A 13,094-nucleotide genomic window follows, 5' to 3' on the forward strand; every position below is an offset into this window, starting at 1 on the left:
GAATTAGTTTTTTTTTAGTTTTTAGTTTTATAATTTTTTATATTTTAAATTAATATATAAATATTATTTAATTTTTTTAAAATTATTACTTAATTATTTATAAGTTTATTTTATTTTATTTAATAAAATAATTACTATTAATTTAATTTATATATTATTATTTAAATAATAAATAAAATATTTTTTAAAAATCTATTAAACGAATCTTAGTACATCTGTTGAAGTTTTTTTTTTTTAAATAAAAATAATAAACTAAAATATGAAATATGTAAATGGATGTCAACATCAACAAATGTTAACATCCGTTTTATAAAAAAACAAATTAGGTATGGGGTGATGCAGGGAGCGTTGGTGGTGGTGGAGGAAGCAACTCTCTTCAATCATGAGTGGGGAAGATCCGGCCCAGAAAGTAATGGACTTTGTTGGGGCCCCTAATTTTTGGACCAGGCCCAGCCCAATAAAAGGAAAAAGGAAAGTGTAGTTGGCACGTGTGGAACGGATAGAAACAGATAAGGTCTTCTCCATTACAGCTTTCCAATTCTTCTTACATTTTGAAGTGTTGCCATGTCTCCTACCCACTGAAGCGCAACCCCTATTCCCATCTTCCTAATAATGGCTTCTCAAGTTCTTCTTCAGGTTTTTCTCTCGCCTCTACATTAAACGTGGAAACCTAAACATTTTCATATTCTCTGTCTCCTTACTGATACGGAAATTGTACTGCAGCAGGCACTGTTTGCGCCTAAGCTCACTTTTCCTTCCTCTTCCCCTCGTAACGTTGCGTTAATTTCTAGGGTTTCTTCGACTCCAATTTCATGGCGTTGCACTCCTCTTACTGCTAAGTCTAGTTTCGTCGTGAGAGCTGATTCCAACCTCGAAGGCGGTGGTGAAGCCACCGAAGATGTTCCTTTGGATAATGTTGATGACGTTTCGGAAGGCGAAACAGAACAGCTTTCGGATTCTGAAGCTCCGAAATTGCCCCGAAAAGCCAGAGTAAAGCTTGGAGACGTTATGGGGGTAATTAGAGGCGCCATAAATTAGCCTGTGTGTTTTAATTACCAATTAGTTTTCCACAGTCTGCACCCTTTCCATGCGCGTATGTGTGTGAGAATGTGTAGGGAAAAGACAGAAGATGGACGAAGTGTAAAATGCATGATGTTGTTGTTGTTGTCGATGCAGATATTAAATCAGAGGGCAATTGAGGCATCGGAGAAGGAAAGACCTACGCCAGACATTAGGACTGGGGATATTGTCGAAATCAAATTGGTATTCTTTTTATTACTTAAGATATATTTTGAGAAGAGTGCTGAAGTGACATGAATTTTATGGTGATTTAATTTCGTTCTTCTTGCAGGAGGTTCCTGAGAACAAGCGTAGGCTGTCCATTTATAAGGGGATTGTCATCTCAAAACAAAATGCTGGTATTCACACAACTATTCGAATCCGAAGAATCATTGCCGGCACTGGAGTTGAGATAGTCTTCCCAATGTGAGTTTCCTCTTTATTAGAATTTTGTATTTAAAGACTATTATTGCCATTTGCTTTTCCACTATTTGGACCATTGCTTCACATCATTGTTTATCCTATTGTTGTGATTAGGGGTATAATTATATAAACCATGTTCCTACTAAAAACTGGGAATTTGGGATGAATACTTAAGCTATCTTTGTTACTTAAAAGGAACTGTAGTCAATTTGAAGACTTTGGATGACTAAGCTGTGGAAAAAGAAATGGTTAGGAGTTGTCATTTTCAAAGATTTAGATTACATCGTCTATGCCTGCTCAATTTGCTACTGTGCACCTTTTGAAATCACCTAGCTTGGACATTGGTTGTGGGATTCTGATCAATGGTATCTTAAGGTAACCTTGTTCCACAATAAATTGAAGCATGAGACTATTTTCATCGCAATTTTTTTTTTACAAAATGGGGTTTATTCGGTTTCCATGGGAGGGTTAAAACTTGAAAGAAGACAAATCCTTTTTTGTGTGATCTACCACCCTCCCTGGATATACCAAATTCAGGGAATAAGAATTCTGGTTGTGGTAAATTGGTATTGGAAAACATATCAGCCTGAAGGATGGCGGGTGAGATTCATATCTGTTTCAATATATGACCTACATTTCTGTTGGTTGGTAACGAACATATGCAATGTTTCTATGTTTAATGTTTGTGTTCTGTCTGTGTTGTGTATTAAGGGTTAATGAAATTAGCATTGAGAATATCTGAATTTATTTATTCAAGCTAATTGCCCAAACAGTTCTCTGTTTTAAGTTAAGTTACAAATGGATGTCTAAAGACCATTGTATATGAATTTTCATATTCGTAGATTGTATTATGAAATCTTAACCGGCTTTTTCTTGTGATATATTGTTTTATATGATGCTTATATTTACTGCGACAGTTACTCACCGAACATAAAAGAAATCAAAGTGGTAAGCCATCGTAAAGTCAGGAGGGCAAGATTGTACTATCTGAGAGACAAGCTTCCGAGATTCTCCACTTTCAAATGATACGTAGATACCCCACTTTTCCCTACGTTCATCTTCGAAGTAATCTACTGATCCATGATAAGTGTTGCGGGGCTTTAATGCTATTATTTCAATTTGTTCTGTTGTAGAATATATCATTTTTCTTCCCCTGACAGACATCCTATCTTCCCTGAAATCGAAACAAGTGTACTGCTGAACCTTGATAGCTCCGAGAAATTTGAAGTGTTTCTTCTGCGTCACTATAATGTATACATACTTTAAGAAAGCGAATCTGTGAAAAAGAAAACCATTACTTTCATTAAAAAGAAAATATGAATATATCAATACCTCGATGAATATGTTATGTGTAATAGGAGACCAAGGGTCTCTACATATTTTTTATGCAGTAAAAATGAAAGAGAAAAAAGAGAGGAGTACATAGCAATTAGAAGTGAGGTAAAACTTAATAGGTATTGGAAAAATATAGTATTGGAAAAATATAATATTGAGCATTAACTTTATAAAAAAATTAATGACATATTTAGAACAACGTAGTGTTAATAACTAATCTAAAAAAATTGAACATTTAATTTAAGAAATTAAAATTTGAAAAAGTTGAAAATTGGCTAAAGATCAGAGGAACTATAATCTTGTTTTTATTGGATTGGGTTTCAGATCTAGTTTTGAAAATAGATCCAATTTAAATTGAGCTTATATTTTTTTGTATGTTATTAATTATACAACTACTTATAGATTTTTATAACTAACTTTTAAAAATATTTTTATTGTATTTTCTTAAAAAAAATTAAACCCGTTTAAATTAAATTAATTTAAATCTAAAAAATATAAACTAAAGTGCTTAAACAGTGGAACGGGATAAGTTTTCTCAATATCATTCCTCTTTCTGGGTCAAAATATAGAAAAAAAAAATAAAAAGTGATAAATAAAAAAATATATTTAAAAAGGACACGTGCACAGAGTAGGTTGCAGGTGGCCCCAAAGGATGCGAGAGTGTAGCAGCGTTTCTCTCTCTCTCTCTCTCTCTGTATTCAGTGCCTCTGCCAAAACCAGATGGCACAGACAGACAGTGTGGAGGAGTATGAAGGCTCAAAGCGATCTCGGTGGCTAAAATTCTGCATAATTTAGTTTAGGACTTTATAGCCATCGGTGCCCCATACTCCTCGTTCCATCACACATCTCTTCTTCCTCTTCTCCTTCATGCGATGTGATGTCACTCTAATTCATTCCTTCCTCCATTCCCCATTCCCCCTTTCCCCCATTCCCCTTCTTCGCCATGACCGCCTCTCAACTCATCTCCGTTAGTCCCGACGAACTCCGCTTCCATTGTACGTCTTCTCTCTCTCTCTCTTCTCAATTCCCTTTCGCTCTTTCTTACCAATTGCTGTTTAATTTTTCCTTTCTTTCACAAAAATCACTTCTTTTTTTCTATATTCTTCTTTTTACCATCACTTCCTTCTCATAATATTAATCATTAGACACGTTTATCGCTTTATTTACTCTCCCGATTTTCTTGTAACCAGTTGAGTTGGAGAAGCAAACGTTTTGCGATCTTAAGGTCCTCAATAACACACAGAATCATGTTGCTTTCAAGGTTTTTTTTTAACTTAAATGTTCCTCGATATGCTCTTGCTTTCTTTTTAATGCATGTGATTCCAGTGTATTTTTCTTAATTTTCTCCTTGACAGGTCAAAACCACTTCTCCCAAGAAATACTTCGTACGACCTAACACCGGTGTCGTACACCCCTGGGACTCCTGTATCATCAGAGGTGCTGCATGTTAATATTACCGAGTTACTTATAAGGCTAGTTCTTTGATTATGATACGTATTATCTTTATTTGGGTTAGATATATACCTGAAGCGATTTTAAAAAATGGAAACTACTAAATATTTAAATGAAGACAAGTTTCTGATACTGTCTTCTTTAAATAATTACGATAGATTATAGAAAATTGATAGATTTTGCTTTTGATTCCTTAGCCCCTGGAGAGCACACGTTACCAAAACCGTTTTATTTTGCTTTAAGACTTTTATGATATCTTTGATTGGTGGTGTGATCAGATAAAATGAAAAGCAAAATTCTCACCTTTTAGCCAAATGAAAAGGAAAAATGTTATCAAGACAAATTTTATTTATTTGCTGACATTAATTACAAGTATTTATTAAACTTTCCCCTCATGATTTTTAATTTCTAATAATTTTAAGCAAAGGCAAATAAGATATTAGGAAGTGTGTTGCTAGCACTTCTCTAGCATATATGCATGTGAACAGGTTATTGAATGCACATCTAGTGGACGTAAATTTTAGAAATCTGCTGTTTCATACATTACATGTGTAGGAGGAAACGGAGGGTGATGTTTAGGTCTGTGAAAACTGCAAATTTCAACTGATCAATAATGGAAGTTTTTCTTTCCTGCAAAGGACTAGGAATAAGTGATTAAGAGCTTTATTTGAGCTTGTGATGCTCTATGTCAGGTTTTTTTTGTTCCATCTAGATGAACTGTTCTTGTGGTAAATTTATTTGCTTAGGAGCCCAGAACTCTTCCCAGTCTATGGTAGTAGAATTTGTCATATTGTCAATTTTTATTTTGTACAGTCACCCTCCAAGCCCAACGGGAATACCCTCCAGACATGCAATGTAAAGACAAGTTTCTCTTACAGAGTACAATAGTGAGTCCAAATACTGATGTTGACGACCTCCCAGCAGATACTGTAAGAGGGCCAACACTGTCTTTTATACGGGATCAACTATACAGATTGAAGAGCAAAAATTTATCACTGATACTGTTAATTTCACTTGCAGTTTAATAAGGAAAGTGGTAATTCAATAGAGGAGTTGAAATTAAGAGTTGCATATATCTCTACTGCCTCACCCGAAGGAAGCTCTGAAGATGATGCATCAAGGAGCTCACATAAACTCGATTCCTCTTCTGTGAGTCTCTTTTCCTCCCCCATTACCCTTCGTGGAAATCAGTTCCACATTTTTTCTTTATTTTGAATTTCGTAATTTTATGTGTTTACCCATAATGCCATATGTTGTATCTTGGATTTTGTGACAGCATTAATTCCACTTTGTTCATGCACAACCTATTACTCGTGATACTTGCTGCATTTGGTGGAAACAACGTAGGACTTGGTATTTGAGAAAGCTAGAAAACATATTAAGATTGATAAGTAAAGACAAAATAAAAATTGAAATCAGTGAAACATTTGAACTTCCTTCTATAGGTCCCTTCTGATTGAAAATATAAGCATGTGTGGCATCAAGCTTCTCTATCTAGTTTATTCTGCTTAGTTTTTACTTTATAATTTTATGGAGGTGTTTCCTCGGCTTTTAAGTGGCATAAAACATCTAGCAGAGTGTGCACTCCACAAATTGACCCATGAAAGGAGTGTTATGCTCAGGTCTTTAGTTAATTTGTGGAGAATATACTTATAACTTTAATTCTTGTGGGACTGTTTATAGATTATATCATTTGTACACGCTGAATTTAAAGTAATTACTACTGTATTTATGATACCAGTTTATTCTTTTAGGTTAAGACAGTTGTATCGACTGCTTTTAATTTCATTCCATTCACATGCATACTGACTCCATCTGTGTATCACCAAAACGAATGGATAGTTGCTTGAGTTGTATTCTGTATTTGAGTTGTTATCTCTAATTGCACGTTAATTGCTCATTGTCAGTCATTTCCTAAATTGTGGCAGTTGATTGCAGACAATTAAACCTTCTCTACTTTTTCAGTTCTATTCTTTATTATATTAGCCAGTCAAGCTTAAATTAAATTTCTATTTTTTAAGAGTCAGGTTTTACAGAATCTGAAGGAAGAAAGAGATGCCGCTGTCAGACAAACGAGACAGCTGCAACAGGAACTGGTAATTGTTCTGCGTTTTCCAACATCGCTCTTTTATCATAAGATTTTGGTTAAGATTTTATTTGGAGTTGTTGTTCCAAATATGCACTCATGGTGATTCAGTTGAATGTGAGGAATAAACAAGTATTAGAATTAGAAGCCTAAGTTGGAACCATCAGTGATATTGATACGCATGCACATTGTCTCCACCTCTCTTCCACCTTATATTTTCTCTATTAATTTACATTCGTTTCATATCATATTATCTATTTTCTTTTTTCTGTAAATCTCTCTCCTTTTCACTTCCTGGACCCTAGCAGGTGTTTGAATATAATTTTCTATAGGAATTTAGAGTCTTCTCTTTCCTAAAAAAATCACAATGTACAATAGAAAACATAATAGACCTATGAAATGCAGTGAACATTATTATGATCTGAGCCTGTATACTTGACTATATATAATGATAAGTTACATAATTTCTTCACTTTCAAAAAAATACATAAAGTTCTTCTGGCTTCCTTTCCTTTTTGTTAGTCCAATACTTTTTATGAGGGCATTAATACTGACTTGGTCAGTAAAACTAAAGCCTCCCCTTCAAAAAAAAGGAGCACATGAGGTATGTAAGAGCTAAAAGTGATTAGGGAAGTCTTGTTTCTTTTTGGGTGCAGTGCGACTGTTGGATCTGTAATAATTGTCTGTTGTATTGATTACTGAGACTTGAGAGGTATTTATAAATATCATTAATGTATCTACTGTGTTAACTGTGTAGGACATGCTGAAAAGACGAAGAAACAGAAAAAGTGATCCTGGCTTTTCCTTCATCTTTGCCATTTTTGTGGGTGTCCTTGGAGTTTTACTTGGCTTTCTTTTTAAACTCTTATTCTCTTCTCCATCTAGAGAATGATTTAGACTATCCAGTAAATTTCCATGCAGACTCTCCGTATTGTTCACTGTATACGTTTAAAGCTTAACATTCTTTTCAATTAGAATTTTTTCCAATACGCCTCGCACTGTTATCTGGATGAGAAATGCATAAATACTTGCAAGAGGAATGGAAATGTTTTCTTAGTAATTTACAGGTTTTCATTATAATACTCCTCTAACACAAATATACACTAAATTCAACAACAACTTCATTTCCTGATAATTTGAGTTTGAATTTACCGGATTGAAAATAAATAAATAAATCAACTTAAATTAATTTAAGTGTTTCGATTCTTAATAATTAAAAGAAAATGTCCTTTTAAGTTGGTTTTTCCTCTTGCATGTAACAAAAATGAAATTAAACTGCATGAAAAATTATAATACCAAAAAAGACTAAAGTTTTTATTGGTTAATACTTTATATTTTATGATCTTTGTTTCTGTCAGAAATACGTAATTGAGTTTTTTATTTCTTAAAAATGACACTAATGACGCATTTTTGCAAATTTTCTTGGTATCAAATAGCAGTTCTGGTTTCAAAATAGTAAATAATGTATGCAATAATAATATAAAAAATCATATCCACTCTGTCAAAAGAATCATATGTGATAAATTTATTTGTTTTTAAATAATTTTATCAAAAAAATAATATCAATAATGTTTTTTTTTACTTGATTAAAGTAATATGTCTATCATGTACTTGTTCAAATGTTTACCAAAGATAATTCACGCAATATATTTTATATGAAATTTATATGTGTCTTTCTGTTCCCACATGATTTAGTATACTTATCATCGTATTTTTCTGTCCTTTTTTATTTATCTGTCTTAATTACAAAACTTGTTAAATGATTTTTCTTTTTACTAAATATGTTTTTGTACATTTTGAGGAAAGCTATTTTATTTTCCTTTCAAATCAAATGGAATTTTATGAATGTGTGTATCTTGGTGAAGAGAAAGGGGGAAATATAACTTTTTTTAGAAGAAATAGTTATGGACTTTGTATTAAAATTTATAAACTAATTTATAAAAATTATGTATTTAAACAGTTTGTTAATTAATCTCATTAAAATAATATAAAAGTATCAAAATAATTTGATTCAATTCATCACAAATTAAGTTAAAAAATACTAATTCAAGTTGATTTACTTTTAGTAAGGAAGAAATTTGTAATTTAATTCGATTTAGCATGGTTAATGGGTTAATGAGTTGACTTATTTATGAATGTGTTATTTTAATAATTTATTTCATATATCTACTGTACTCTAATGAAAATGATTTGATTTGATTTAATTTTTTTATAAAAGTGGAATGAAAATGTTTAGTTAATTTTTCAAATATTATTATAAAGGTACTAATTAAATATTAAATATAATCAATATATATAACTTGATAAACAAATAAATTAAATTTTCAAACATTATTCAACAACATTTTAATATTAAAAAAAATCAAATTATAAATCCGTATATTTAAAAGTAGTAAATGATAATAATAACAATAACAAACTTATAAAAAATGATAAAAAAAATTAATAAAGTGTTGTTGGTGGATGATAGGTCAACTCACTTTTAATCTTATTCAAATTCACCGGTGAAATGAGTTGAGTCACAAATTAAAATTTATTTTGACATCTCTAAAATAATAATAGTTAAGAGTCAACCAATAATTTTTTATTGGAAAGAGTTTTAATTATTTGAATAATTAAACGTCATATTTATTTTCTAAACTATTTTTTTAATATTTCATTTTGAATATAATAGGTAACAAAACTATTACAAAATCCATATATCTGTGTTATTTTTGTTTAATTATTTTCAGTTTATAATAATATACGTATTTTAGTAAATCTTTTATTATACTATGACAATTTTTCAATTTATTTTCTCGAACAACTTTAATTTAATATTTATTATTTGATATGGGTGATGCTTTAAATTGGATTAAAATGAACTATTACTTTTTAATCTAATTTTAAATATATTAAATCTAGATTGAATATTTTTAAATTATATTTAAATTTTAATTTGAATCACTCGCATTTAAGTTTAATTTCATCATATTCAAATTAATGTAAGTTTTCTTAAATTCATTTCACTAATATTTGATTTAATCCGATCAAGTTTTATTTGAATTAAACTTTATTTAGCTAATCTAATATAAGTTAAACTTGATCTAAGGGTTCGATCTATTCTAACCAATATTTACATGTATTTTATCTTATTTAGTTTTCACTAAACTTAATCTAATTTAATTTTGTTTACACATATGTAACATCTCAAAAATACAGTATAAAATCATATAATAGAATAATCACATATTAACAATATTACAGTTCAGTTCTGAGATTAAGAAGTACAATTATGCTTGAACAATCTTACCAAAATACTGCAGAATTTAAACTTTACATAAATACTGACTAGACCGAACGGTTTCCAAAACTACATACATCGAACAGTTCTACAAAACTAGAAGCAGAATAATAACCGAACGGTCCTAAGGTTCGGTCTTCACTTCCACTTCTTCCAGAGCTTCTTCCAGCAACTCTTCTCCTTCTGCTCACATCCACAGGATGATCATTACAACAGGGAGGACAATCGAACGACAATACAGATAAGACAGAAAAATATAGGGTAAGCTTATGTAATTTAATTAATGAAACAAACATATATATCACATAAGTCTGATACAAATTAATATATCATACATTATTGCATGCAAATAAACAACCATTTGACTCTGACTGTCCGGACTGTATGAATTCTGTGTAGCTATAACGTTTGTGCACCCGGGTGATGTAGTAATTGGGATACTCTCAATAGCTGCCACCCGAGGTTAATCAGTTCCGTCCAAGTTAACCTTATGAACTAGGACCTCCTGTCATTCCCACACATGAGTTACTCCTCTCTACGTGAGAATTAATAATCACGGAATATCAGGATAAACGCCAGCTAAGCTTTGCCCACATTCATACTTTACCATTCAATAACCAATTTCTGAGATATTCCTCCCTGGAATACTCTTTCATATCCAAACTATTTCATTCATATCACATTTCAAAATTCCATCATACTTCATCATCAATATATTCAACTGAAATAAGACCACACTTTCTCATCATAGAACATGTCCGAATGGAATAACACTCCTTAGAAAATAACATGACCGAGCGCTATTTACCAATTGATCCGCTTCAATGAACTGACCCTTAAGAGTTCAAACCGAACACTACAAAGCCTAGACCGAATACTAAGACTCTAGGTTGAACACCATTTAATGAGACTGAATACTGTTTGACACCGAATACTAATAACAAACCGAATACTATGAAGAAACCGAGAGATAGAAAGATGTTGAATACTAATAATACTTAGTTTTTAGTATTAAGACAGAACACTGAAGAGACCGAGTACTAGTCTGAGATCGAGCACTGTAGAAACCGAACACTATTGAGTTTGGTCGAACGCTCTTATTTTAAAAATGGTAATGATAGATTACTGAGACGAGACCGAGCACTTGGTTTAAGACCGAGCACCACTTAGATCGAGTGTCGGGTTTAAGATCGAACACTACTTAGCTTATAGAAGGAAGAATTAAATACCGATACAAATAATGGATTTTTAAGGGAGATAAATATACTAGTATATGTGTAAGTAATATTGAATACCAAATACAAAGAGACAACTACACTTAGATAGGCACTTATTTACAAGTATACTAGGATAAAATCGATCGGTCATCAACTGAAACTCTTCCCAAAGGAAGGATCCAGTACAGACCGAATGCTCAAAGGAAAAATCGAACGGTCAATAATGACTTTCGGTGATAAACATATAATTACAAAGGAAGTTACAGACTTAAGATCAAATATTATATCAATCGAGTTCTCCATCATTTATATTCATACACTCATACAACCAAAAATGCAGTAACAACCATACTTCATTTTCATCCAATAATCAAACAAACATGCAATCAGTCAAAACAATAATCATAATCAAATTATATAAGCTTCCCTTACCTCTAAACGTGACCTGACGCTCACAGGTGCAGAATACTGGTTCACCACTACAATTTCTTCTACCCTTAAAATTCACTGATTACAAAACTAGACCAAAATAAAGGACCAAAACATTATCAGAATCACATATAGAAAAGTGATCAATCCATGCAACCAGAACTTGGTTTGCATGTGCTAGTAAACCACACGACTGAGGAAGGAATGAACTTACCAGCTTAAACCCAAAACTTGATCGGTGCAAAACGTAACTCTTGGCACCAGGAATACTCAGGCATGGTTTGAATGATGATCGAAAGAAGAAAAGAATAAAATTTCTTAGAGAGAAGTATGAGGTTTGTAGAGAGAAGGAGGAGAAAATGAAAACTCAGAAGGTTAAAGATGAAGGGTGCATGCAGAAAAGTGGCGTGAAATTTGAAAACTTAAGTTTTACTCCTATCGTCAAAACCGATCGGCCACTCCGCTGCTCACACCTGTCTTTCACTTTCTAATTTTCACTAACACCTGACTTCCACTTACACAGGGTTTTTTAATGCTTCTGACACCTTGCACCTACACGTGTCTTCCACTATCATGGAATTTTAAGAGTTCTGACAATGTGTCTTATCTAACTTCATTAAACTTGATATAAAATTGTCTTAACTAAACTTGACTTTGATTTACTTAATTTAAATTTGAACATGTTTATTTAACTCAATTTAAACAAAACTTTACTTAGAATCCCTTAAGATTTAGAATACTCTAATTTAATTTAAGATTATAGCAATATGTAGTTAGACCTAACCTAACTTAAATATAAAAATGGTTTAACCTTACACGTACTGATCATACTTTATCTGAATCTAACATAACTTAACTTTTCATGATTTCGATAAATCAAAAGTTACTCTGATTTTAAATTAAAAAAGTTATCCAATTCAATTTAAATTAAATACATTAATTAGCTAAAAAAATATACAAATTTACATTTGAGATAAATAGAGTAAACTTGAAGTATAAATGTACAGTAACCAATTAAATTTGAAAATTTATGTTTCTTTAAACCCTGTTATTTTAAAATTTTAATTTTTTTAACTATTTTAAATGTGTTAAAGTAGTCACTCCCCAAAATAATAATAATAATGTGCGTTAAATATTTATGTATTGTTATTTATCCCGCCCAACTTTATATGATACGGTATTTTTTGTTTTTCAAAACTATATTGACTTCGTTTTAAAATTGGAGATTAATAAAAGGGATAACATTATCAAGTTGGAAAAACTATTAATCCTAGTATTCATATTTATTCGGTCAAATCTATATTATTATATAAATAGAATTATTTTTTAGTTTTATATTTTAATTGAATAAATTTAGCTTTTAATAAATAAAAATTATTAACACGTTTACTAAAAATAATTAAACACATTTTATTTATTTAAAAATAACTAAATAGTTTTAATTTAAAAATAATGATTAGATAACATTTTTAATACTGTTTTTAATTTTTTTTTTCAAAATTATATATATAATATATTGTATTACTTTGTTTTATAATTAATTAGTTATAAAATAATAAAATTATATATATTCAAATGTAATAAAAATATAGTTATTTATAATGTATCTGGCTGCTGCTTTGTCCATCCATTATGAATGGAAAATGTTCCTGTTAGAAAGCTCAAGCAAAACACTCTCAAACTCTCTTTTTTTTCTCTCCCTATTATATATATATACAAAATATATATAATAGGAAATGACATCAGAAAATACGAAATTTATATAATACAACCACATGCAGAGGATAGAGTAGGAGACTTAAATGAAGAG

At 31.0% G+C, this 13,094-nt stretch overlaps 2 protein-coding genes across 5 annotated transcripts; both read left to right on the forward strand.

Moving 5' to 3' along the window:
- The first annotated feature begins 489 nt into the window (after positions 1-489).
- Positions 490-2,726, forward strand: LOC124844701 (large ribosomal subunit protein bL19c-like). 3 transcript variants are annotated; one of them, XM_047321696.2, is made up of 5 exons: positions 490-636; positions 724-1,014; positions 1,177-1,263; positions 1,352-1,485; positions 2,400-2,726. In XM_047321696.2, exons 1-5 carry the CDS (start codon positions 613-615, stop codon positions 2,506-2,508), a joined length of 645 nt encoding a protein of 214 aa, XP_047177652.1. In that variant the 5' UTR covers positions 490-612; the 3' UTR covers positions 2,509-2,726. The 3 variants fall into 3 exon arrangements, with proteins under 3 accessions (XP_047177652.1, XP_087956851.1, XP_047177660.1); XM_088100725.1 differs by lacking the exon at positions 2,400-2,726 and adding an exon at positions 1,678-2,363; XM_047321704.2 differs by having other exon boundaries at positions 493-636; positions 727-1,014.
- Positions 2,727-2,871: 145 nt separating this feature from the next.
- LOC124844678 (vesicle-associated protein 2-1-like) lies at positions 2,872-7,415 on the forward strand. Of its 2 annotated transcripts, none has more exons than XM_088100721.1 (7): positions 2,872-3,812; positions 4,008-4,078; positions 4,173-4,254; positions 5,083-5,198; positions 5,290-5,418; positions 6,291-6,365; positions 7,113-7,415. In XM_088100721.1, exons 1-7 carry the CDS (start codon positions 3,761-3,763, stop codon positions 7,245-7,247), a joined length of 660 nt encoding a protein of 219 aa, XP_087956847.1. In that variant the 5' UTR covers positions 2,872-3,760; the 3' UTR covers positions 7,248-7,415. The 2 variants fall into 2 exon arrangements, with proteins under 2 accessions (XP_087956847.1, XP_087956848.1); XM_088100722.1 differs by having other exon boundaries at positions 6,297-6,365.
- The last annotated feature ends 5,679 nt before the right edge of the window (positions 7,416-13,094 follow it).

Source organism: Vigna umbellata, chromosome 10, assembly GCF_029865625.1.
Source record: "Vigna umbellata cultivar VRB3 chromosome 10, Vumbellata_1.0, whole genome shotgun sequence".
Classification (NCBI taxonomy): Eukaryota; Viridiplantae; Streptophyta; class Magnoliopsida; order Fabales; family Fabaceae; genus Vigna; species Vigna umbellata.

Bases quoted from the DNA above. Each gene is read 5' to 3' on its own strand.
- LOC124844701 (XM_047321696.2), top strand. From the start codon at position 613: ATGGCTTCTCAAGTTCTTCTTCAG. The intron at 637-723 runs GTTTTTCTCTCG...ATTGTACTGCAG, and splicing joins CTTCTCAAGTTCTTCTTCAG to CAGGCACTGTTTGCGCCTAA. The intron at 1,015-1,176 runs GTAATTAGAGGC...TTGTCGATGCAG, and splicing joins AGCTTGGAGACGTTATGGGG to ATATTAAATCAGAGGGCAAT.
- LOC124844678 (XM_088100721.1), top strand. From the start codon at position 3,761: ATGACCGCCTCTCAACTCATCTCCGTTAGTCCCGACGAACTCCGCTTC. The intron at 4,255-5,082 runs GTGCTGCATGTT...TATTTTGTACAG, and splicing joins GGACTCCTGTATCATCAGAG to TCACCCTCCAAGCCCAACGG. The intron at 5,199-5,289 runs GTAAGAGGGCCA...TTTCACTTGCAG, and splicing joins ACGACCTCCCAGCAGATACT to TTTAATAAGGAAAGTGGTAA.